General features: G+C 40.3%; 1 protein-coding gene across 21 annotated transcripts in view; it reads left to right on the top strand.

Moving 5' to 3' along the window:
* Positions 1–1,716: 1,716 nt before the first annotated feature.
* The window catches only part of CD44 (CD44 molecule (IN blood group)), a 96,301-nt gene continuing 72,662 nt past the window's right edge, over positions 1,717–25,355 (top strand). For 11 of the 21 annotated variants that reach the window (XM_025185320.3, XM_025185325.3, XM_075927473.2 and 8 more), the window contains exons 1-2: positions 1,717–1,866; positions 7,531–7,630. In XM_025185320.3, coding sequence (XP_025041105.3) covers positions 1,861–1,866; positions 7,531–7,630 — 106 coding nt within the window. In that variant the 5' untranslated portion in view covers positions 1,717–1,860. Of the gene's footprint in view, positions 1,867–7,530; positions 7,631–8,023; positions 8,318–25,355 lie in introns of those variants that run through there. The other 10 variants (XM_025185327.3, XM_075927477.2, XM_025185328.3 and 7 more) reach the window with 3 other exon arrangements.

Below are 25,355 nucleotides of genomic sequence, written 5' to 3' on the forward strand. Positions count from 1 at the left end.
CGCCTTCACCTTTCTGCCCCATGCCAGCATGGAACCAGCTATTACCTAAGTTACTGAAAACAAACATATGCCTTTTATGGCCTCTAAAAATATCATGCTTTTGTTCACTTTCAGTCTGCACTGGGATCAAATACTGATGGCTAGATACAAGTTGCCAGCCAAACGGCTATTGTGCTTTTTATATACTGATTATGTATGCTTTAGTGAGTTGTTTGCTAATGGAAAGGAAAGACTTGAACATTCATTCCCGCACGCTTCTATTTAGTGTACGACTTACGCATGGCTGTGTCAGTAACAGGGGTGGCACACATCCAGCACTGCTGCTTTGCAACCAGTAACTGTCACAGAGATAAATTCAACATGAATTTTGCTTCTGCTTTTTTCAAATAGTAACATATGTTGTGTTTATCATCGGCTGTGAATCTAACCAGGCAGTGCCACCCTACACAAACAGGGCAAACTGTTCATGCAACAGGTGAGCTGTGCATAATGCATGTGACTAGAACAAACCCCCACATTTCAGGACCGTATGTGCGGGGGAGGGAGGAGATTGGAAGGTGTGCAAAGGGTGCAAAAGTGCTTCCCATGCTCCCCCAAGTAATCATGTTCTGGCTGACCAGGCAAAGGCAGGAGTGGTGCGCTGCCTGAGACTCCTTCACTTGTGCTCTGGCCAGCCTGGAGAAGGATGGGGCTGATTTTCCCACTCACATGGGAGACCCTATTCACAGCCTTGTGGTCCAGATTTACCAAAAAAGCTCTCCATCCCCAGAAATTCCTGCATACGGGTCTGCATTTGCCCCCAAACCTGGATCCTGTATGCACATATGGACTGATTCAGAGCCCATTGAAATCTCCTTGACTTCCAAGGGCTTCAGACCAGCCCATCCTGTGCAGCTGAACACACAAATACATATTTGCATGTGCAGTACGAGTTGTCAGATGCAGACGTAGGAGTTTTACCTAGGTAGCAGGAGTGTGTGTGTTTGTATAGCTCATCTGTTGTTCTGGGGCTTTGTAAGTCTGGCCCAACCATTTAAATATACAGTGTACCAAAGAGGAAGAGTAGATGACAGACCAAGAACAGAGAGATCTAGAAGAGGGGAAAGAGTATGAGATAGGGGAAGTAGCTGAGTGAAGGCTGGAGTGCCTATGGATGAGGAACAGAGGGAAGGAGAGAGTGAGAGAAGGGACACACTGAAAGACACATTGAAAGAGAAACCCATAGGTGTATGTTCCACCTATTACTAAACATAAAAGGAAAGAGGGACAAAAGGATTAGCATACAAATAGCAGTGTATACCTCAAGATGTACGTTTTCAGGTTCTCATTACTCCACACCAGGCTTTCCTGAGGTGGCAGAGGGAATAATTCCAACTACCTACAGAGAGCCTATTTCCTGATTTCCCTTCCAGTTCTTCCCATCCCCCAGAATTTTGGCTTGGTTAGTGACTAATGCATTCAATATGCCTCTGCTACATGCTAGCACACACATCTGGCTTGTGGCTGCATCTCTTGTATGCTCTGTGCAGATCTCCCACTATGCATCCCTGCCTCACACACACAGGTAGAAAATGGTCGATGGTGGAGAGATGGCAAAGGGGGACGGACAACATGTCTTCTTTTCTGTGCAATGCTGCAGGCTATATGGGCTGGCCAGGGATCAAGTGTTTTTGATTAAACATTAAACTTAAGGAAGCTGGTGGAAGCACGTGCTCCAAAGCAGAAGGGCGTTTGTGAAATGTCCTTGACTATAAATTTGAACATCAGACGCTATTGCAGCTTTTGCTCTGAATTGTTTTAGTTCATGATTGGGAGAGCAGCGGCAAAGCAGCAAGGCAGAGGGAGCTGAGGAGGCTCAACATGAAGGTACCATTCTGAGTTGCTTCTCTTTTTAGAAATAAACAACTGGGAGTCATTGTTTATCTTCCTAACACTGTGCAGGATACAGGCAGTAAATTACATCTGGGAACACAAAGTTGATGGGAGTAGAATCCAGTGCCCAGTTTCCCAAGGGAGGGAGTGTTTTGCCCTCCGGCCAAAGGAGCCGCTTGTCTGAGTCAGCACAGAGGTGCACTTCAGAGGGTTTTTCTATCAGAAAGTTTAGGATCATTTCCTTTACAAAACTCTGTTTCAGGATTAACGGTGACAATTAAAGCTAGGCTGAAATTTAACAATGATTTCAGAGTGGGAACACAGGACCAAAATAGATTAAAAAAAATCCTTTTGTGCTTAATAGTTAATAACAGGTGTTGAAAGTAAAACTGTCTTACTCTGAATCACAGGCCATGTTACTCTGAACTAAGGTTTGGTTACAAATTGCACACCATAACCCACTTAAACAGCATTATACTTTTATTCCACTTTATTCTATGTATTCAGGGGCTCCAGTGTGTATTTAGACAGTAAGCGGGGTGTGTGGCTGGGTTGCTGGGTGGGAAACTATTTTCAGTCCCACAAAAAATGTGAACAAATATTTTTTCTCTACATACAGGCAGTCCCCAGGTTACGTACAAGATAGGGACTGTAGGTTTGTTCTTAAGTTGAATTTGTATGTAAGTCAGAACTGGTACATATTGTAGGGGAAACTCTAGCCAAATATTTCTCCAGAGCTCAGTTTTATTCTCCCACACCTCACTTCTCTCAGTCCTTTATTCTCAAGCTGAGGTATCTGCTGAGAAAAGCCGCTCTGCGTCTCCCTGGTCTGCTGGGAGGGGAGGGGGCACAGCTAGTGCGGGGTTGCCTCACCCCGTTTGTAAGTAGGGATCTGATGTAAGTCGGATCCATGTAACCCGGGGACTGCCTGTATTTTTAGCTGTTGATAGTACATGGAAAACTTTGTTAAAACTGGAGGTTTTAGGCTTAGAAAAAAATCATTTTTTTCAACAAAATCTCTCTATTTTTTAGCAGGGAATTTTTTGCATACATTTGTTTTACTGGGAAACTATGTGCCGTAAATAAAGTCCATTTTGACTGAATCTTTTACAAGGTCTATTGCACGCATCAAACTATACATCTTACTGTGTATATAAATACAAACACCATGGTAAAATCCTGATCCTGCTAAGTCAGCTGGAAGTTTTGAGACTTCAATGGGACTAGAATTTCACTCTGTAAGAGGAGCATCCCAGTGTAGATACTTTTTTTACACTGTTGTAAACCACATATACAGCTTTACTAGAGATCAAAATACTTGCAGAATCCATAATAATGTCTTTAGCAATATGAATTGGTGATACCTACAACACTATGAATGATGAAACAAAGAATCAACTGTTCAGGTGCTCACATGAATAGAAATAAAATTTCTGTAGTACCTAACACCATTATAAATTCTATACCCCATTCCAGGAGCTTTATAGAAAAGCCATTTTAGAAAAGTTTGAGAGCATTTAATATTTTTAGTTGTGTTACATTTACTGTTCTTCGGTGTTTGTAGCCAAGCTGAGGACTGAGAGAGTAAAAAAATTCTAAGAATATATATTTTAGGAACTACAAATATTTAGCTACTGAAATATCCTTTTGGTACCTAATAATTTCATGGGGGCAAATCTCTAATTCTGGAAAATCAGTGGAGCTCCATTAAAGACAAGTGGCACTGTGCTGATTTACATCCGTTGAGGATCTGGCTTAGGATTTTTATGTGCCTATAACATGGTGCTGTCTCTGAGTAAACACCAGTGCTGCATATTCCACTAAAACAGTAGGGCAATTCCTTTTCTAAGTGTCATAAAGCTCCTTTCTCTAGCCCGCCAACATTATGAATCCAAAATCTGGGCTAAATTGTGATCAACCAACTCCTCAGGCCAAAGTATTTTGGGGGGAGGAGAAGGATGTGGAATTCCACATTTAGGTGGAAAAGAAGGAAACAGTTTTGTGTCAGGTATTGTTTAAAGGCATCTGTTTGAAGTGGCTTAACAATTTGGAATGTTAAACTAAGTCCCAGGAAGATGGATTAGTGGGCAGAGGGCAGACAAAGTGGACAAAAGTATGTATTAAATGTATATTACCTGGCTAGTGGTTTACCACATGTGGTGACATCCAGGTGATAAAGTGTATTTATCATGTAGCTCTGACAGCCTCTCTTGAACTATGCACTAAGGCATCTATTTACCTGGACTACTTCTAACATTCTAAATCTCTATACAATCCCATACAACAATATTTTCCAACCAAATCCCACCCCAATAAGGAATTTTCCCCAAAATTACTCTATTCTACAATGCAGAACAGATGAGTCACGGGTTTATGATTTGTTGTCTTGAGACCCCCGTAGGGTAGACCTGGAAGTTTTTTTCCAGTTGAAAGCCAAGAATTCCCATTTCCAGAGGGAAAAGAAAGATACTTAGCTGCTGTAAATGGACATACCTTCTACAAAATCAGTGGAACTCTCCAATTTACTTCAGCTGATAAGCTAGGTTTTTTTTTTCTAACACTGATTGGACCTTAACACTTTGATGTTTTATGTATAAAAAGAGTAGTTTAGTGCAGTTTTTAGAGTTTTTACAAAATTGTTATATTTTTCCTTCTATAATTCCAATTAGACACACAGGGCTATATTTAAGACTGGGTCTCTTCAGCTTGCAAAAGAGATGACTAGGGAGGGATTTGATAGTGGTCTATAAAATCTTAATTGGCGTGGAAAAAGTGAATAAAGAAGAGTTATTTACTCTATCCCCTAACATAAGAATGAGAGGTCACCAAATGAAATGAATAGGTAGCAGGTGTAAAACAAACAAAAGGGAGTAGTTCACCCAACAAAATCAACCTGTGGAACTCCTTGCCAGAGGATGTTCTGAAGGCCAAGACTATAACATGATTAAAAAAAGAGCTAGATAAATTCACTGAGGATAAGTCCACCAATGGCTATTAGCTTGAATGGACAAGGATGGAGTTCCTAGCCTCTGTTTGTCAGAAGTTGGGAATGGGCGACAGGGGTGGATCACTAGATGTTTACCAGTTCTGTTCATTCCCTCTAGGGCACCTGGCATTGACTACTGTCAAAATACTGAGCTAGATGATGGTCTGACCCAGTATGGTCATTCTTATGTTCTCATGTGCCTATTTGCATCCTGGAATAGCTAAATCATTGATAAAATGGCGCATAATTCAAGGGCAGTCTAGTTTTACTCAATCAATCAATAAATAGACTAGAGTGCTCTCTTAATAGTCTATAAGCCTATGAACAATATATATTTTCTTTTGAAAAAATTAGAAGTTATTTTACATATTTGTTATTAGTGCAACTGCTGTAGAAATACTGCGACCAGTTCTGTTGTCTATATACAAAAAGGATGTTGATAAATTGGAGCGTGCTCAAAGAACAGTCACAAGAATAATTAAAGGATTAGAAAACATGCCAGATTGTGACAGACTCCAGGAGCGCAATTAATTTAGCTTAACAAAGAGAAAGTTAGGGATGACTTGCTGTAGTATTTTCACGGGGAACAAATAATGGACTCTTCAATCTTGGGCACAAAGACATAACATGATCCAAACATGGGACATATTCAGATTGGAAACAATGCGTAAATTTTTAATGGTAAGAGAAATTAGGCACTGGAACAATTTGGCAGAGATCACAGTGGATTCTCCATCACTAGCAATTTTTAAATAAAGATTGGATGTCTTTTTAAAAGATCTGCTCTAGGAATTATTTTGGGGAAGTTCTATGGCCTGTATTGTGCATGAGGTCAGATTAGATGATCACAATTGTCCCTCCTAGCCTTGGAATCTCAGCATTTATCAAGCTTGAACAAAGAGACGTTAATACATCCACATGAAATATGTTTAAAGTATAACTTTGAAGTTGTACACTACATAAACAAAACTCTGAGTCTGCATGATTTAAGGAAAGGATTCCACTTTGACCATGTCCCATTTGCAGTTTCTAAAAATGGGAGTCGCTGAGGAAGGCCAGCCAGCCATTTTTCAGAATGAATTATTAGAAATGTTTACAAAAGCCATCAGTCCTCTCGGTAGTTTCATTATGTCTGTCTTGTAAATGCTCCAGAACCTAACTTTATTCTGGATTTTAAATTTCATATAATGGAATTAGATACTGAAAAGACTCATTAGAGTTCAGTCATTGTCCTTCAACCTTATCCAGATTTTTATAATAGATTTCCTAGTGATTTGTCCAATCTAGTTTGAAAGATGTCCTAGAATAGGACCTTACATCACTTTCCTTTAGAGATTATTTAAGAGTTTCCTTCACCGAGAACTTGCTGTTCCCCTAGATGTCAAAATACTACATCTTCTGTTTCACAGGCACATCCTGAAATACTGTGTGTTGTTTCCAAAATCTCATTCAAAATTCCTAAAAAGTCCTTTGTTGTATAAAGATTTTGTTCCTGTGGTGGGAGAACCTATACACTGTATTTTTCCATTGTTTATCATTTGTGAAATTAAACATTAATTTAGAAAATCTTTAATGTGTGAAATAGATGGTTCAATAGTATCAATAGTAAAATTATATAGAAATTTTAATCTGTAGGTTGCTCACTAAAATGTACCTCTGATCCATCACAGAATCATAGACCTAGAAGGACCTTGAGAGGTCTTTTAGTGCAGACCCCTGCACTAAATGCAGGACTAAATATTATCAATAGTGACTGAAAGCCATTGCTATGTCCTAGTTGTTAAAGACTGATGTGTAATGTGTGCTGTGGTCTCTGCCCAGTGCCAATGAAACAATATTTACTTCATGTAAGCCATCACTATAACTGACATCACAGATGGGAAGTTGAGGTATGGACTTTGGAGAATGTACAGAACAGGACAGGACGGTGATACCTTATACTATCAAAACTCATGTTGTACCCATGCATGCATAAATAGTCTCCAGACCCTTCCATCTGCATCTCTCAACAACTTTAATATAAAACTCAACACTGCAATCAGTAGATGTACCTATAGAAAATAGTTGTCATACTTTCATCGACTCTACTATTGCCTTTTGGGTTCTTCTCTTAGGCTACGTCTAGACTGCAGGCTTCTTTCAGAAGAAGCTTTTCCAGAAGAGATCTTCCAAATAAACTTCTTCTGAAAGAAAGTGTCCACACTGCCAAAGCGCATTGAAAAAGTGATCTGCTTTTTCGAAAGAGAGTGTCCACACTGAATGGATGCTCTCTTGCATGTAAGCTGTGATTGCTATGGATGGAGTGGCCACTTGGGCACCTGTGCTTTTTCCTCTTTCCTCTTTTTTCGAAAGAATTCCTTCCCTGTCCACACATGCCTTTTCCGAAAAAGCTCTTTTGGAAAAAGGCTTCTTCCTCATAGAAAGAGGTTTACCAATGTTGGAAAAAATCCTATATTCTTTTGATTTTTTTTCCGAAATATCAGGATTGCAGTATGGACGTAAGTGAAGTTTTTCGGAAAAACAACTCTTTTTCCAAAAAACTCTGTAGTGTAGTCAGCTTTACACCATAAAAAGAAGGAATCATTGGTTTCAGCCTAGTTCCCAGTGAGCATCTGATGCTTCTGACACAGAATCACCCACCATTATAACTCTCTTGTTGGTGATGTCTGCAGAGAAGCCATGGATTGAATGGGCCATGGAAACTGAGCTGTACCCTCATACTTTCTGCAGTGGTGGTCTCTCCAGATCAAAACAGAGGCATGCTGGGAAAAGGTAAGTGTGAAGAAAATCAAATCTACCTGTACTTCACCTGGACATCATAACCCTGTGCTGTCACTTTAGTATCCCCCCCCCTTTTTTTTACTAGCACTAAATTCATTGAAAAATGAAAGAAAATTGAAAGAGAAAAATGTTATTTAGAAATGTTTGGAAAGTTATAGATATCTTGGTGGATTTCTAAAACTCAGTTATTTTATGTTCTCCTGTCATAATAAAAAGGCTTCTAAACAGGCTGAGGGAGTGGATGCTGATAAGTCAGTCCCTTTCTCAGTTAACTCGTGAGAAATTGTGGAAATTTTCAACAAAGAAGCAGTAATATTACACCCATATGTAAAAGAGGTTTGGTGCCTCTCTAAAATCCCACTGTAGCTGCTTAGTCAGAAGTAGTAGCTTTTCCCCACCCACCCCCTTGCTCCGTCTACTTTTGTTTCCACATGGGTGTGACTTTTCAGCTCCCCCCTCCCTGTTATGTCACTGCTTCAGTTTCTTTAGAATCAGAATAAAAACTGCAGCAAACTTCAGAGCTCATTGACTACAGGCTGAATGAGGCTTTTTTGATTTGTTGCAACCTTCAAGGATCTCCTTAGTTTTGGCAAAGTAACTCCGAAGAAACAATGAGCAAGTTTTTGTTGTGTGCAACTTTTGGATTATACTTGCTACAGCTTTGTCTAGCAGAGACACGTAAGTAATGTATGAATGAAAATGCTAATGTTTGCTAATAAGTTTATGCTTCAGAAAGCAACAACTAACCAGCTAGCAGCCTGCTTGTCACACTAGCACATTTTTGAGTAAACGTTTATTATCTGTAAGTTCCTTTCCAGCAAAAATCATACCAAAATAGAACTTGTGCAACTTTTCTTTTTTACATGCAAGAAAAGAAAATGTATGTTAACTACAACTAAAAATACTGAGACGTTAACTGTAGATCCTCAAAGTTAAGTTTAAATGAAGAACTGAAGTACAATAGAGGACTGATCTTCATCAGAACTGTTCTAAATTAAACTGTAGAAACTGCTGTTATTTATTTATTTTGCTCTACCAAGGCTGTAAAACAGACATGGTGGGGGGGCAACCCTCTTGGCATACAATAGCTGTATTATTAGGTTCACACAAGCTGAACTAAAGGCTAATGAATACAGGGATGGGATGCAAAAACTAGGACAGTCATGCTGAAAAGAAACTTAATTGCTATGAACTGTGACTGAAATCTGAAAGGGTTTTATGGCAATGGCATATTTTTCTGACCTATCTCTAAAGCTTTTTTTTGAGGTTAACTGGTGGGGGATTGGAGCAAACAGAGGAGTTTGATGGAGATGAAGAATCTACACTTTTATAGTATGCCTATCAGTCCTGGAATAAATAACTTATTTTCAGAAATGAAATCTGAAAATCAAATGTCCAGGATGACAAGATTACCTTAAAATTAGTTGTGGCGAAGACACAACAATGTTTGGGGAAAATAGCTGTGCCTTTAACAGAGTCCCATTGTAGCAAAAATTGTTTTGAGTTGCTTTAGAAGGAAATGCTTATCGTTCCACCTTTGTTTTCTACTAGCCAATTATTGGGAGTGTAACAAAATATATTTCTCATAGACACCATTACCTTAGTGCTTTTATGCTTACCTCTTGTTTAATCAAGCACTAATCAATACTTTTACGATGGCTCCAGTTTTGCAGATCTGTGAATGGGTGTGTCAGGATGAATAATTCCAGACACATCAATGTTAGCTGGAAAAAGCCTTCTGCATTAAATTCTGAAATATTCTTTTTATACTAAGTGAAAATTTCATACTAAAATCAGGGACTTGGATAATTCATTTAGACTCAGGTAGACGAACTGGAGGCTTGTCTGAGGTGCATCTGAGCTGTAGGTAGAACTTTGACTTAGTATGTATATATAATGATTAAGATGATCTGGTTATCCTTTGGCAGTTCATAAAAGGATTCATTTATTGAGCAAAAGTGCCATAAATAAACACAGTACGCATTTACTCTGGAGGTAACACCTTGGAGAAGAAAACTCCATAGTCTAGTTCTCGGTGCAGCTACAAAAAACATGTCAAACTTCACATACACCTCACAGGAAAGTTTCTTTAGAGGCTGAGCATGGGATTAGTTAATAACTACAATATGTTTTACTTGTTAGCAGTGCATTCCATCCTACCGATTAATGACTTTAAAATGGCAGCTTATTTGTAATAGTATCCTACTTACAGTGTGTAAGAAAATACTAGCAGTTACATTTGGAACACGATGTAAAAGAGAAGTCCTGAAGTGTGAAATTCAGATTTGCTCCCATGTTTGAATCTTCCTAAAGTTTGGAAATGTTTGAATCTGAAATTTTGGTTCAGACTCATCTCTGACACTCTAGTTTGCTTACCAGGTCTCAGTTGCAGGTAGGGTAGGTTTCACTTGTTCTGCTGGGAAGTGATGATGACATCAATGAATGTTTAAGCAGAGTTAGGACTTGTCTAAACAAAGTTGCTCCTGTTTTAGAAATCCTGATTAACTCCGGGCACAGGTACTCTTATTCTAGAACAAAAGCGTCTGCCATGTACGTACTCAAGAAAAACTCTCAAGTGTAGACAAGCTCTTAGAGTCACGGTATGAGGCCTACAAATACAGTGGCTAATGGGAAGATTGGGATCGATGGAGACAGATTGCTGTCTTGAGATTAGACCTCTGGCTTCAGAACTCGGAAGGTAGGAAAGAGGACATCTTGACTGGAGATAAATCCCTCTATGGGATAAATTTTCCCCAATTCTGCCACAAAACCTGTATAAGCTAATTGCCTTCAAACTCTTTGCATCTGGCGAAAGAAGTTGGTATGGAACCAGGGATCTAAAGTGTAAATAAAAGGGAGAGCTATGAATATCATTGAGAGAGGCAGAGTGCCCATTGGCATAGAAGCGGTGGCCAAAGTTGCATCACAAGAGGAGGTGAAAGAAAAGGGATAATTATAATGTATCCATCAGTCAAAGAGAAAAGGGACACTACCTGCCTTTTGGGTGATATATGTCTTTGGCAAATCTGTACCTAAAACAATTTGAACTAGCCCTTTGTGCTAGTTTATTTCCATAAGGATGTAGCATTGTGTACCTTGGCCATTCTCCCAAAACTCTCAGTAACTAGATTTTAACAAAGATTGGTTTGAGCTGCATAGTCATTTAATGGAAAAGATACAAATCTGCCCTTAGGCCTCCTGTGTAAAGCCAACAGGTTGCATTAGGGATGGTGCTGCATTGTTTGGAGAAGGGGGTGCTAGGAGTTTGGTCAGGGATGGTGGCAGCACAGTGCGCAGAGGGAGATGGAGGAAGGCCTAATGGGGCGGGGGATAAATGTTACCACAGACGTGGCTGAAAACCCTTTAAGCTAAACTATCTTACACACAACTGGAAGCAACTCATAGTTTCAGCTAAGATTAAGTGAAACATCAGAACCATATCTGACATGTCCTTCTCTGTGGAACTTTCAAGGACCTGGTCTAGAAACATTATTAATTTTGCTGATGCTGCTATTTATATTGCCCCACAAATGTGCACAGGATAGTTCTTCAGTAGTTAGTGTGCCAAACAATCCTTGTGCAAACACGCTCAGGGACCACCTAGAACAATAAGGCATAGACTAGCATGCAGTCATTACAGTGAGATTGCTTGGTGGAACAGATGCAGTCTCCAGTCTACTTTCGAGGAGAAAAGGGAAACGGGTTGTTGCCCTCATTTGGATAATAATTGCAAAGATGTTTCAAATGTAAAGGACATGGAAGGCAACGAGAAGGTGCAAAGGGGATGAAGGCAGTAGTCGAGAGACGTGCTTGGATGAATGTAAGGAGTACTGTAAAAGGCAATTATGGACTAGGGTGGAGGTATGGAGAGCTTTGAATGACAAGAAAAGTCGGAAGAATAGAGGAAGCTAGAGCCGAGGGAGAGGAATTGGGAAGTTGTTGTCAGAAAAACAGGAAAATAAGATGATCTTTGAAATGCCGCATTTGGTAGACTAGAAATTTGAGAAGCAGTGTCGAGAGAGAAGAGAGATTTCAGTAATACAGTTGGGATATAACTAGAGCATAGTCTACAGATTTGACAGTAGGGTGAAAGAGAAAGGAGTAATTTTGGAGGCACTGTAGGTAGGGCAAATATCTGTATCCAAGCATTTTCAGAAGCAAAAACTAGGTAGTAGCAGATGGTAGTGTTGTTGCCAGAGAAGAGATAGTTTGATAGAAACAAACATAGATTAGTTTTGGACAGATTAAGCTTTGGGAAATATCAGAGAAATAGACAAAGAGAGGTGGGGAAAAGTAATTAGCAGCAAAGATGTAATGCCTGTGGCTTTGAAAACTATGGGACCTACAAGGACAAGGACTCGGGGGGGGGGGGATTCTACATTTTTCTAGCTGTGTTTTTACTTTCCAATGATGGTACTCTTGTGTTTGCTGTGTTTCTGGCTGTTGTAGTTAATGATCCTTTCAAACTATAGAATCAGGGCTAGGGAAAGGAAATGTATGCATTAAACCCTTGAGTTGCCATTTCCTTTATCTAGCATAGGGGCATATATCTAGCTATGGCTATAGCTGAATCTATTTCTATATATTTAACATAGACTTCCATTTTAATTGCTTTATACACATCCATAACTGAATTTGCATAATTCCCCACTGTGTACCTAATTTCATAGAGAGGCTAATAATGGAACAAGCACTGCCTACTGTAATATTCCTTCTTGCTTTAAAAAGAACAACAAATCAATACCAGTCAAAGTTAAGACTGAATACAAAACCAGAGCAGTTCCCTATTGTGACCTTGATCAAGCAGTCACAATTATCTATATAGCACCTTTAAAGGCAGCAATCGCCTACAATTTTCAAAGATCAGTGCTGCTGGTCTGAAAAATCATTCAGCACTAAGCACAACAGATCTCTTCACATCAGTTAATAAACAAGAACATACGACTATCCTTAATCAAATACTAGTTTCAATTTTCAGCACTGAAATTCATGTAGTAGATCCACTGAAGTTTACACTTCATCTTGAAGGTCAACAAAAGTTAGGGTTGTATTAATAGAAACTGGAGACAAGATATGAACTTTTTCATCATTAGCTCCCTGTTTTAAAAAGGCCATAAAACTGCTATAACGCAGATTCCTGTCTCCTAATTTTTTGTCTTTAATCATATGGCCATCCTTCTTCCCTAATACATTTGGTGGTCCCAGGCCATTCTTTATGGATTAGGGGCAATCGACACATCTTCAATCTTTTTGGTGTAATTTCTCAGGCAAATTCAGCACTTCACTGAGCAGTTGTATCATAATAGCCTGTCACCCATAAAGAAGCAATAATCCCTGCAAAGCAAGCCTTAACACCTCCAGTAAGGTAGTATGTAAATTATAATGGCCACTATGGCTGTTGTTACAATCCTGGTAGCAAAGCAGTGAATGTCAGATCAGAGTGCTTGTCAGTTCCTTACCCTTCAAACCATAATCTCCCTTACAGTGGTAGCAACTATAACTGTAGCAGCTGGCAGTGATTACACTGCTCCTGCTGTAGCTGACCCCACCCAAAGCACGAAGAGGGAATTTCCACATATGAATGAATCAGAGAAGAGCAATGAGAAATGACAAATGACACAAAGAAAGGGATTTCTTAGAGCTTCTCTCAGATTGAAACCCCAGTTAATTCCAGTGCATTTGGTTGCTGAATTGTTCCATGACTTGGTTTCCCTTCTAATGAGGTCTGTATCTACTATCCGTGGATAGTATTAACAAGGAAGTTGAATTCTCCTGTACACCTATGAGATGCAGATCATATCTCAGGGATGGGGGTGAGGGTTTCCAGTCAGTCTGCATTACAACGCCACTTGTGTGGTACAGCACAATGCAGCTTATTGTGAACAACATCCTTTATTTGCTGTGTCACAAAGCAAAAATGATGGGACCAAAAGAAGGGCAGGCCACGATTTAATTATTCATGCTGAAGCCGAAGCAATCACACCAATTCACAGTAAAAATCATATATAGCCACAGCTGGAAAGTATATTGGTTTGCTTTCTTTATTCATGACTGCAATCATCTCAGTAGGCTTGGAATTTCTGTGATCATTGGAACTGCAGGCACTACTACACCAGTAGGCTGATACGCTGTGCCGTGTGTTTGCAAAAATAATATCAGGCTGTGGTAAAACTTCCAGATCTCTTGCTGCAAGTAATGCTGTCTGGAAAGCAGCATACAGTGGGTGTAAAAGAGGCTACTACCACGCAGGCTGACAGCTGACTGGGAAAAGAAAGGTAAACAGTGATAGTCAACTACAACAGTGATTCTTAACGAAGGGAATATGTACCTTTTGGGGTATGCAGAAGTCTTCCTGGGGATAGGTCAACTCATTTAGATCAGTGTTTCTCAACTGGGGGAGGGGAGTCGATGTTGAGGGATGCTTTAAGGAGGCTCCCAAGTAGAGATGGTCGGTGTTAGAGACTGTAAAGTAGGGCAATTGTCCAGCGTCCCCTATGCTGTATATCTATTTTGTGAATTTAATGATAACAATGTTTAGTGCTTTTCAACTGCAGATCTCAAATCACTTTAGAAAGGTGGGTAACCATGAATAGCTATCATTTACCTATGGGAAAAGTGAGATACAGAGATGTGAAGTGACATGGCAACTCAAGGACAGAGCCCTAGTCTCGGACTTACATTCCACCTACTAGGTGAAGTTGCCATATTGGGAATAGGAATAGTGAGCAGGGAAGGGAATGTATCATTTTGCAAACTGTAGATGGAAATGATTCATTAAGAGCGAACACTGCTAAGGCGTGGTTGATGAGTAGTTCTATGACTCGGTTTCTCTTCTAATGATGTCTGCATCAGTATTTAGAGTCTGTGGGTAGTATTAACAAGGGAACTGTTTTACACTCATAAGATGCAGATCATATCTCTGGAATTTTCCAGTTAGTCTGCATTATAATGCCAGTTGCGTTGTACAATGCAATACAACTTACTTGTGTACAACATCCTGATTGCCTCTTTTGTCTTCCTTTCCCATTTCATTTTCACTCACTTTCCTTTTCTCCATTTCCTCTTCCTATTAGATTTCCACTATTAATTTTTCTGTCCCTTCCCTTTCTCGTGATTTACCTGACCATTTGGAGAATGTATAGTTGGAATGTTCCTGTTTTGCGGTAACGTCACATTTTTAATAACTGCTTTTGTTTTTTCCTCTTCATTAATGTTTCTTATGTATCAAATGGCAGGGAAAGAGAGACTATATAGATTGTGAAGTCAATTCAGATTAATTTCCTCTGCAGAAAATTTGTAAAAAACACACTTTGAATGAAGCTTTTGTTCCTTTTGTTGACATTGCTGTCTAATTTCCGGCTTCATTGCATAAATGGTACCTGCACATAATCCTAAAACCTTTCACCTATTACCATTTACTGTCACTTTTTTTGTGAACAGAAGTGGACCTGGGTTGTAGTTTCCTAAAAGTGTTCAGCTCCAAAGATTTTATTCAGATCTGTCATTTTTCTTAAGTAGTGATGTTCAGAACTATTTGAGCAAAATAAGAGCTTATCCAAACCTTTGGCCCTTATTGAGCCTCTTTTAATATATTAAAAAAATCTATTGTAAAATTGATTTAAAATAATTTTTAAAAAATATTTGTTTTATTTTTTATTTTCTAGTTCAGATGATCATTCCTAGAATGTTACAATGTCAAAACTGCTTATATTGTTTGGTCCTTGTGGATTTTCATGGGTAAATGACATTAAATTATCCGCACCTCCCCAAGCAGATGAAAAATTATGAACCTTGTCCATCTTAGACTGAAGGCCACCGTTACATGGGCCTCGTTATTCTCAGTTTGCAGAACTATCTATCTTTAATGTCCATTGTTTCTTCAGAGCCACTTGTAGCTGCAGTTGATACTGTAGTCTGTTTAACAAATTGCTTTGTATGCAGTGATCACAGAGGTCGGCTTCCTTTACATTTCTTATTTGCATCTTCACTATGTTTCCAATTTTTGTTCATTTTCCCCCTCACTAGTATTTGGCTGACGCAATTTGATAGGGTTCTAGCTGTCTAAATAGGTGACAGGGTTAAATTCAATGTATTTAAATTTGGTCAGTCCTCTGATCATCTTCAAAAGAAATACAAATCTAGCCCAACAATTGCTCTCAAGAAATAGGCACTGGGAGATACTTGAAGGAAAGGCAAATATATTCTGGTTCTGGACTATATTTTTGTCCCTCACAACAAATGTTTCTCTTTCGTTTAATTCCAACCATCCTGTGCGTGTAGCTTTGACTTGCCTCTCTGTGTTTTTAACCATACCAACGTCATTCTGGGATCTTGGCTCCCAGCGCTTTCATGAGAATGGCACTAATGAAATGTTTCTGTCTGCCATGGCAAGAAAAATCAGAGTCTTCTGGACACTTTTGGAGATAAGTGAAATCTAAAAACTTTCAGTTTTTAGTGGAAGAAAACGATCCTTGCATCTCATAAATTCTTCAATCTCTGATTTCATATTCATTACCCAACTGAAATTATTCCTCTCTTCAAAGTGAGGACATAGCCATTTCATTTTATAACCTGCAGGGAATAGCTTTCTAGAAGATGCAGCTAACCGCCAGATGAGTGCAGTGACCCTGTCAGGGAAAGAGACAGCCAATGCTGTTGAAGAAGAAATTCTTGCCCCCCAGAGCAGCGATGCAGAGACTTAATGAGCTGGAGTCCCACGTTTTCACGGAGTAAAAAAAACAATCACAGCAGAACATCCTTTATGCTTTTTGTAACATATGTGAGAGCATCATCCTGCACTGAACCCAGCATCCTGATGACAACAGTGGAATTCTTTGCCAGTATGCCATACACCAGTTTTCTCTTTTCCCTGCAGCCCTATGCCCTGTATGTTTGGTGGGATGGGAGAGAAAAAGCCTAACATTTGAGTGTGTTTTCCCCACCCAGCAAGCCTCATGTGTGATGTAGCATGAGGACCAGGAGCAGATGAGGGAATGCCATACATCTTGAGTATTAGGAGAGCTGCATGAAGGGCCCTGCAAAGACACATGTCTCTTCATGGCATCCCAGGGCTACTGACTGCAGCAGGCCATTCTCTATCTCTAGTCTGGAAGTATTCATTTCGTGGATTGAGTCAGAAGACCTGCTCCCCTTCCCTCCATGAAGAGACATATTCCAGGACATGAGAGTATTTTTGAGAGGGAGAGAGTAGGGTTGCCAGATGGTTTCAACAAAAATACCGGACACATTTGACATTTCTTCACAATTTACATTACATCTTATTTAGAAAATACCAGACATTTATATTTTCTCAATTTGTTTCTCAAACAGAAAGCTCAAATACTGGACTGTCTGGTTCAAAACCAGACCCCTGACAACCCTAAGGGTACGTCTAGACTACAGGGTTTTGTCAACAGAAGTTTTGTCGACAGATACTGTCGACAAAACTTCTGTCGACATAGAGCGTCTAGACTACATTCAGTTCTGTTGACAAAGCAAGCTGCTTTGTCGACAAAACCCTGTAGTCTAGACACAATCCTACATGCAATAACACCTTCTGTCAACAGAACTCTGTTGACAAAAGGCGTTATGCCTCGTAAAATGAGGTTTACCAGCGTCGACAAAACTGCTGAGTTCTGTCGACATTATGTCGACAGAACTCAGTGGTAGTGTAGACGCAGGTATAGTTTTGTCGACAAAAGTCCACTTTTGTCGACAAAACTCTGTAGTCTAGACACACCCAAAGAGAGAGAGAGAGAATATCTGGTTTGTGGCTATTAGTGGTTTTCATCTATGTTAATCTTTGACTGAGAGTACAATTGTCCCTTACAGTTTATACCATGAGGGGTTGGGGTTTTCTTTCTGAAGAAAGTATTTTTTTATGGTCAAAGAGTATTGAGGTTTTTAGGAGTAGGTACTATTCACTTGGGGTACATCTACACTGAATGCTTATTTTGAAATAAGCTATTCCAAAAAAAAATCCCTCCAAAATAGCTTATTTTGAAATATCACATCTACACTACAGGGAAGCCTCAAAATTAGTCCGAGGCAGGCTTCCCTAATGTAGACACGCTACCTCGATATAGAGCCCCCAGAGGCACTGGGGAGTAATTACTTTGAATGGCCCTGGGGAGGAGCTATTTTGAAATAGCAGCAGTGGAGCATCCACACTTAAGCTATTTTGAAATAGCTATTTCAGAATAGGTGTTATTCCTCATGGAATGAGGTTTACAGATGTCAGAATAAGCCGTCCATTGTTTCAAAATTGTTTCAAAATAATGGAATTGCAATGTAGATGCTCACACTGTTATTTTGGAATAACGGCTGTGAAATAACGCAGCTGTGTAGACGCACCCTTGGGGTCAGTGCTGTAGCGATAATTGTCGATGAGCATGTACCACACATACATATACTACAGTGGAACATTGTGCTGCCATGGTTTAGTGGGAATCCCGATGACCTTCTAGAACAACATGTCTTCTTCTGCAAACCTCTGCATCTCACAGTAGCCTTCCCTCACTGTGCAAACAATCAGTAAACTAGAAACCTGGAATACATCCTTCTGCCTACTTATTTATTATTGCAGTGCCAGTCAATATAGAATATATTCACAAATGGCTTTCCCAGCTTCTTATAGGTAGGCACACACTTTCTTCAAACATATAGACTGGCTAAGACACTGTTGTATTGATCTGGGGATGCTTTGGGCTCAACAAGGGATAAGTTAATATTAACCTTATACTACAATATTTGCTGATATTGACAAATAGATATAATCTAACCGTATCTCCTAAGGTAAATGTGCCCAAAAGTTCCAGTAGCATGTGAATAAAAGAGCTGATAGTGAACTGACACACCTTCAGTATATTCTATTACACCCAGAAAATGTAAACTGTACACTTATATGTGAATGATATGTACTTAGCTATACCTGCCTTGCGCCTGCCTAGATCCATATATCTGAAAGAAAAGACACAGATCCTCGAGTTTCTCAGCAGACACAATATAATATCTCCTCTGAATGGCTGGAGCATATAATGCAATGTTACTGAGGTGATCAAATCAGGAGTCAGTATTTGTATATTTCCTTTTTTTTTCCAGCACTATAAGTAGTTCCATGTAACTGTTGCATCATTAGAGCTAGAAAGGGAACTCTGATACAATGGCAGGGTTGGGATCATGCTGTAGTGGACAAAGTACCAAGGAGCTTGGAATTTTGTCATTTATATATAGGCATATCATTATGTACCACCACACAGGTGAGCCTAGACAATGAGAAACAAATGAATTAAGCTGTGGAATGATGGCACGTAATAATACCCCTCTCTCTCTTTATCTAGCTATCTAATGGCTTTCCATCAGTAAAACTCAAAACAATTCACAAAGCAGATCAGTACCATGGTTCCCACTTTATAGGTGGGGAAACAGAGGCACAGCAGGCTAGTGGCAGACCCAGCAATAGCAGCCTGTCTCCTGAATCCCAGTCTAATGCTTTATGTGCTTTACCGTGCTTCTTGTTTTCACGGAGGACAACAGATACGAATTCATATACCATCTGTTTCAGAAATATGAGAAGGCCATGAGCAAGCCTTCTCCTAATGCTCTAGAAGTTGTCCTGAGCCTACAACCTTTAATGATTTCAACAGGACTACTCAGGCAAGTGCTCAACAATGTAAGTAATTTTTAAAAAAACAAGGGAGGTGCAAGCCAGCATTCAGTAGCAACGCTACAATTGCAAGCTATTGGGTGCAGAACAGCACTTGATGTGTTAGCAACATCAGTCAGCTAAGTTATTAACAGACTTTCTTACTCACAATGTAGGAGTCCAGATTAGCTCAGTTTATCAGCATTCCAGAACACTATCATTAGTCTGTTGACTCACACAGGAAGTTCAGGTTCAACTTCTGCAAAATGACTCATTACCTCTGAACCACACTTTTTTTTTGTCAAGAGAAAGGCATATGTGCTAGACAGACAACCCCCTACAAACAATAATAACCATAGTAACACAAGACTATGCCAAATTGAGACATGATGGGATGGGTGAGATAATATCTTGTATTGATCCAACTTCTGTTGTTGAAGGAGAGAAACTCACAAGCTTAGACAGAGCTCTTCCTTCCTTCTTTAACATATTGGTTTGGCGCATGACTTTGATAACTGCCCACGAAGGCTATGTCTAGACTGCAGGCTTCTTTCAGAAGAACCTTTTTTGGGAAGAGATCTTCCAAAAAAACTTCTTCCGATAAAGAGTGTCCACGCACAAAAGCACATCGAAAAAGCGATCTGCTTTTTCGAAAGATAGTGTCCACACTGAACGGATGCTATCTTGCATTTAATTTGTGATTACTATGGATGGAGTAACCAACAGGGAACCTGAGCTTTTTCCACTTCCCTCTCCTTTTGAAAGACCTCCCTCTTCCCCGTCCACACATGCCTTTTTCCGAAAGAGCTCTTTCAGAAAAAGCTTCTTCCTCATAGAAGAGGATTACCAACGCTGGAAAAACCCCTCTGTTCTTTCAATTAACTTTCAGAAGAATGCAACTGCAATGTGGACATAACTCAGGTTTTGTCAGAAAAACAGCCATTTTTCTGACAAAACTCTGTAGTGTAGATACCCTTAGTGTCTTCCACCCTTGAAAAACAGTTAGAGTCACCTCAATGGGGAATTTTTTTCATGCATCTCCACTAATAAGCAATTGTCTGAGACAGACTTTCAACATGGGGGCTGTGTCTAGACTGGCAAGTTTTTCCGCAAAAGCACCTGCTTTTGCGGAAAATCTTGCCAGCTGTCTACATTGACCGCTTGATTTTGTGCAAAAGCAATGACGTTCTACTGTCCGAAATCAGTGCTTCTTGCGCAAATGCTTTGATGTTCCCATTCGGGCAAAAGCCCTTTTCCAGAAATGCTTTTGCGCAAAAGGGCCAGTGTAGACAGCTGAAAACTGTTTTGCGCAAAAAAGTCCCGATGGCGAAAATGGCGATTGGGGCTTTCTTGTGCAAAACCATGTCTAGATGGGTTTCCGTTAAAAGCATTTGCGGAAAATCATGCCAGTCTAGATGTAGCCCTGCTGTTTCCTAGTGGATAGACCAATATTTCCCAAGGACAGTTACTGATCATGGATCCTCTGGATTGATTGTTGCACTCTGGATCAGCTGTTTCTGCAGTCATGACAAGATGTAGGTATGCCATTCAAAAACTAACTTCATCCCATCTGTCACCTTTTCAGCTGATGTGACTCAACTTTTATTTGTTAGATTAATAAATCAGAAATCAACCATCACCACAACAAAATATTTTTCTTCTAGATGACAGTGGATTTCTGTTTGCTGATTCCTATGTTTTAAACAAATAGCACATCCGCTTACAATAACGTCAGTGTTTAGTTTTATTCATGGCCAAAACAGTTTCCTGTGCTTTCATAGGCAAGCATTCCCAATCTTTTAGCAACATATCATCATCCCAGACAATTCTTCAGGCTATGAAGAGTCAGGGGAGGGTAGAGGTTTGTTTCTACTGCTATTCCTAATTATGCTGGTCTCTGTTGAAAACATGGGTTGCAGCAATCACCCCACTGAGCACAGCAAGTTGCAGAACAGTAACTTGCCACTGTAGATAGGCTCCCAACACTGGGAGCTATGCCCCTTGTTGAGGCTATCTTCCAGGGCTGACATCACAACCACAGTGTTGTGTTAAAGTGCTGCCACAGGAGTGCTTTAATGCTACAAGTATAGACAAAGCCTTCATTCTTTTTTCCTCCATTTCCACATTAGCTGAGAATCTTGACTAACTTTCAGTTGGCAAGAAGTCAATCTAACTTAAAATATTGAAAAAGCTAACGGAATTTTAAAAACCACTCTCAATTGTATAAATATGCCCGACAATCTTAAAATAGCAATAGTATGTGTGTCTGATAATTTTAGTGACCAATTCCTAGTTATTAGACAACACTTCATCCTAAAACAATGCAGGGGGAAATGTAATCACTGGGAATATAAACATTCCTTTAAAGGTTTAACTCAGGCTCTCACACAGCATATTTTATGGATGACATATAATCCACAACTTATTTAGGGAAGGGTCTTGCTTGTTTGAATTTTCAGTATCAACCTTTGCATGCTTATAAGTATCACTCTGCAGCTGGGAGTGTACAGTATGATGGGGACTAATTTGGCTACAACTACTCAAGAGAGAAATCCTGGAGACATTGTGGATAGTTCTAGGAAAACATCCACTCAATGTGCAGCGGCAGTCAAAAAAACAAATTGAATGTTAGGAGTCATTAAAAAAGGGATAGACTAGAGAATAAGAAAGAAAATATCTTATTGCCATGGTACGCCCACATCTTGAATACTGCATATAGATGTGGTCGCCTCATCTCAAAAAAGATATATTGGCATTGGAAAAGGTTCAGAAAAGGGCAACAAAATGATTAGGGGTTTGGAATGTGTCCAATATGAAGAGAGATTAAAAAGACTTGGACTTTTCATCTTAGAAAAGATGAGACTAAGGGGGGATATTACAGAGGTCTTAAAAAATCATGACTGGAATGGAAAAAGTGAATAAGGAAAAGTTATTTACTTATTCCCACAATAAAAGAACTAGAGGTCACCAAATGAAATTCATAGGCAGCAGGTTTAAAACAAACAAAAGGAAGTTTTTCTTTACTCAGCGCACAGTCAACCTGTGGAATTCTTTCCCAGAGGATGAGGTGAAGGCTAGAACTTTAACAGGGTTTAAAAAAGAGCTAGATAGATTCAGTAAAACAACTGACAAATATAGCTCAGTGATTATGTGAACAGCTACAATAACAAGTCATTGTTCACAAGTACAAACCACAAAAAGAAAACAGCAGGGGTAGCTCAGTGCTCAGTCACAAGTAACCTCACAGTAACAAACTAGTTTGTGCAGCCCATCAATCTTGAGAGTCTGTGGGGTAATCAATCTTGAGAGTGGGCTACGTGTGAGGGCCAGATCCGGTGGCTTGCCTGGCCAGATCCAGCATAAGGGACGCATTTTTCCCAGCCCTGCTTTAAACCATTAATTAGACTTGTTGCTTCTTAAGCACCTGTAGAGCAGTGCTAATTTCTCCTGTGTAATTAACATAGTTGGAGTTGTCGAATCAAGATACACGTTGCCCTTCAGCGTACAGCTGGCCTTACAGAATACATGGGAGGAATAAGCAGGGATGTAAATGTTGCCCTTCCTGTATCAATGAGACATTCAGCCTTCACACTTCATATGAAGATGAATCTTCCAACCGCTACACATAATTAGTAAACTTGGCAGTTCAATCCAGCTCCTAGTGTATATCAGTTGGTGACTCCTGTAACTAAGAGAGCTGTAGCAGGCCCTAACTCAGGGTTCCCAGTTTTGAGCTTGTCAGCACCAGCTTGTGGATTTGAATGTAGCAGGCCATTCAGCTACATTCAAGGCTCCCAGTATTGAACTTGACAACTAAAAGGGATCACTTGGTGGACACCTAAGTGCTCATATAAACATACAGTTGATGAACAAGGTTTTTAATTTAAGTGGATTATTCTGTAGTAGATTGAAAGAAAATGGTACAAAATGGGTTTAGTTATTATGTCTTTATTTTCCCAGACACTTGAAATAGGAGAGACAGAATGGAGAGAAAAAATTGTGTTTGAAATGAAAAAGCTTAAAATAGAGCTATTATTTTGGGGGATTAACTCTCTTCCTGCCATTACTTGTTAATAGGAGGTCAGACAGGGTTGCTTGTCTTTTGACATGTTTTCCTTTATCAGGCATAGTCTAAGCAACCTTACTCTACTTCGTATAGCCGTTACCATACTGTTTTGTGAGTCTAGGTAAATTTGATGGGGTTTCAAAATATTTAAAGATCTTCCTGTAGTTTTCTTTCTCTGTTGTTGTTTGTGGTAAAACATTTTGAATGCTGTTAAAGCCAACAGACGCTTTTGTATTCAACTTTTTATAGTTTTTTTTTTTTAATTTTTGAGCACTGCTTTATTTTCCTAAATGAACTTTCCACTTAATACAGTTTAAAACCCGGAGAATGGTTATTAGAGTTTCATGTAGTTTGTGTGTGTGTGTGTGTCGGGGGGGGGGGGGGGGGAGGGTAGTTACTGATTTACTCTATTGATTCTAGAAATTATCCATTAAGAGATCATAATTTTTAAAAATGTATTGTGCGAAATTACTGCAAACAGTTCTTGGCCTTATCAATTAGAAGCATATTGCAAGTATCTAGAATTCAGAATCTGTGCTATTTTAATTGGACATGATCACAAGTCTCACGTGGCAGGATTCTCTTATCTGATTGAGCATAATTCTTTCATAATTCTCATGTGATCAACTCATGATTTGCATGGAAAATGGTGAGGACTCAATAAAAAAGGACTTGTTTTAAAGTTCAGACAAACACTGATGTTTTTCATGCCTCCTTTGCTGCATCTCCTTCCTCATCCTGCCCCCCTGTTTCACCACTTTCTAGTGTGTCATACATGTATCATCACCCAGACTGCATGGAATTGACACCAACAAATGTGGCTCCCCTTTATTCTTTCTTTGGGATTACATGCTATTGGGTTTTACTGGTGTCAACTTTAGTGATTATGTTTTGCTCGCCTCAGGGTGGCATGCTGCATAATTATCTAATTCCAGAACTGATTTATCTGAGCGCTGGTCTACACTAGGACCTTATTCCAAAATAGCAACCCCTTCTTTCCCCAAGTTCGAATTTATAAGCAATGTGTCCACAGTACCAAGCCCATTATTTTGAAACTAGCCAGTTAGCCCGTCATAAGACAGGATTTTCAGGTCTCTCCCCCACGTTGGTCTTCTCTCCTGAGCCTCCGGTCTCTCACTCAGTCTCCCTCTCTCCTCCTACTGCCTCCCCCTCTCTCTCTCTCAGCTCTCCTCCACCTCCTGCCTCTCTCTTTCTCTTCTCCTCTCCCTCCTGCCTCTCACCCGTCATGGCAGTTGGCTGACTTCTGCGCCACTCAGCCAGGCCACCGCGGGGGAGCAAGCGGCCGTTTGGGCCCCGCACTCCCCATGCAGCACGGGCCGCTCAGAGGGAACAGCCAGCATTTCAGGCAACAGCGCCACCCAGAGGGAACAGCCAGCATTTCGGCGTTACAGACTCTCAGACACTGGGCTACTATATACAGTAGACTTCCGATAATCCGGCACCCTTGGGACTCAGGTGGTGCCGGATTATCAGAAATGCCGGACTATCAGGAGGTACTCTGGCAGGGGTAGGTCTCGTCGAAGGAGAAGTGGAGGAGGGGGCGGGGGTGTGCCAAACCCTCCCTCCTGCTGCAGGGAGGCAGAGCCTGCGAGCGGAAGAGGAGAGACGGTGACAGGCAGGCAGCCGCATTCAGGACGTTCTGGTCAGTTACAGTCACTCCGGCTGGATCCACAGCCAACACGCAGTTAATGTAATTTTCCTCTCTACTGCCGGGAGGAGGGGGGGGCAGGGGAAGGTAGGGGTCGGTGGTAGACCCCTCTCCCTCCCCCTCTCCCACCGACCCCTACCTTCCCCTGCCCCCCCCTCCTGGCAGTAGAGAGGAAAATTACATTAACTGCGTGTCGGCTGTTGATCCAGCCGGAGTGACTGTAACTGACCAGAACGTCCTGAATGCGGCTGCTTTGGCACACCCTCGCCCCCTCCTCCTCTCTCTCCCCCTCTCCCACCGACCCCTACCTTTCCCTGCCCCCCCCTTCCCGGCAGTA

Source organism: Pelodiscus sinensis, chromosome 5 (assembly GCF_052426305.1).
Source record: "Pelodiscus sinensis isolate ZL-2025 chromosome 5, ASM5242630v1, whole genome shotgun sequence".
NCBI lineage: Eukaryota > Metazoa > Chordata > Testudines > Trionychidae > Pelodiscus > Pelodiscus sinensis.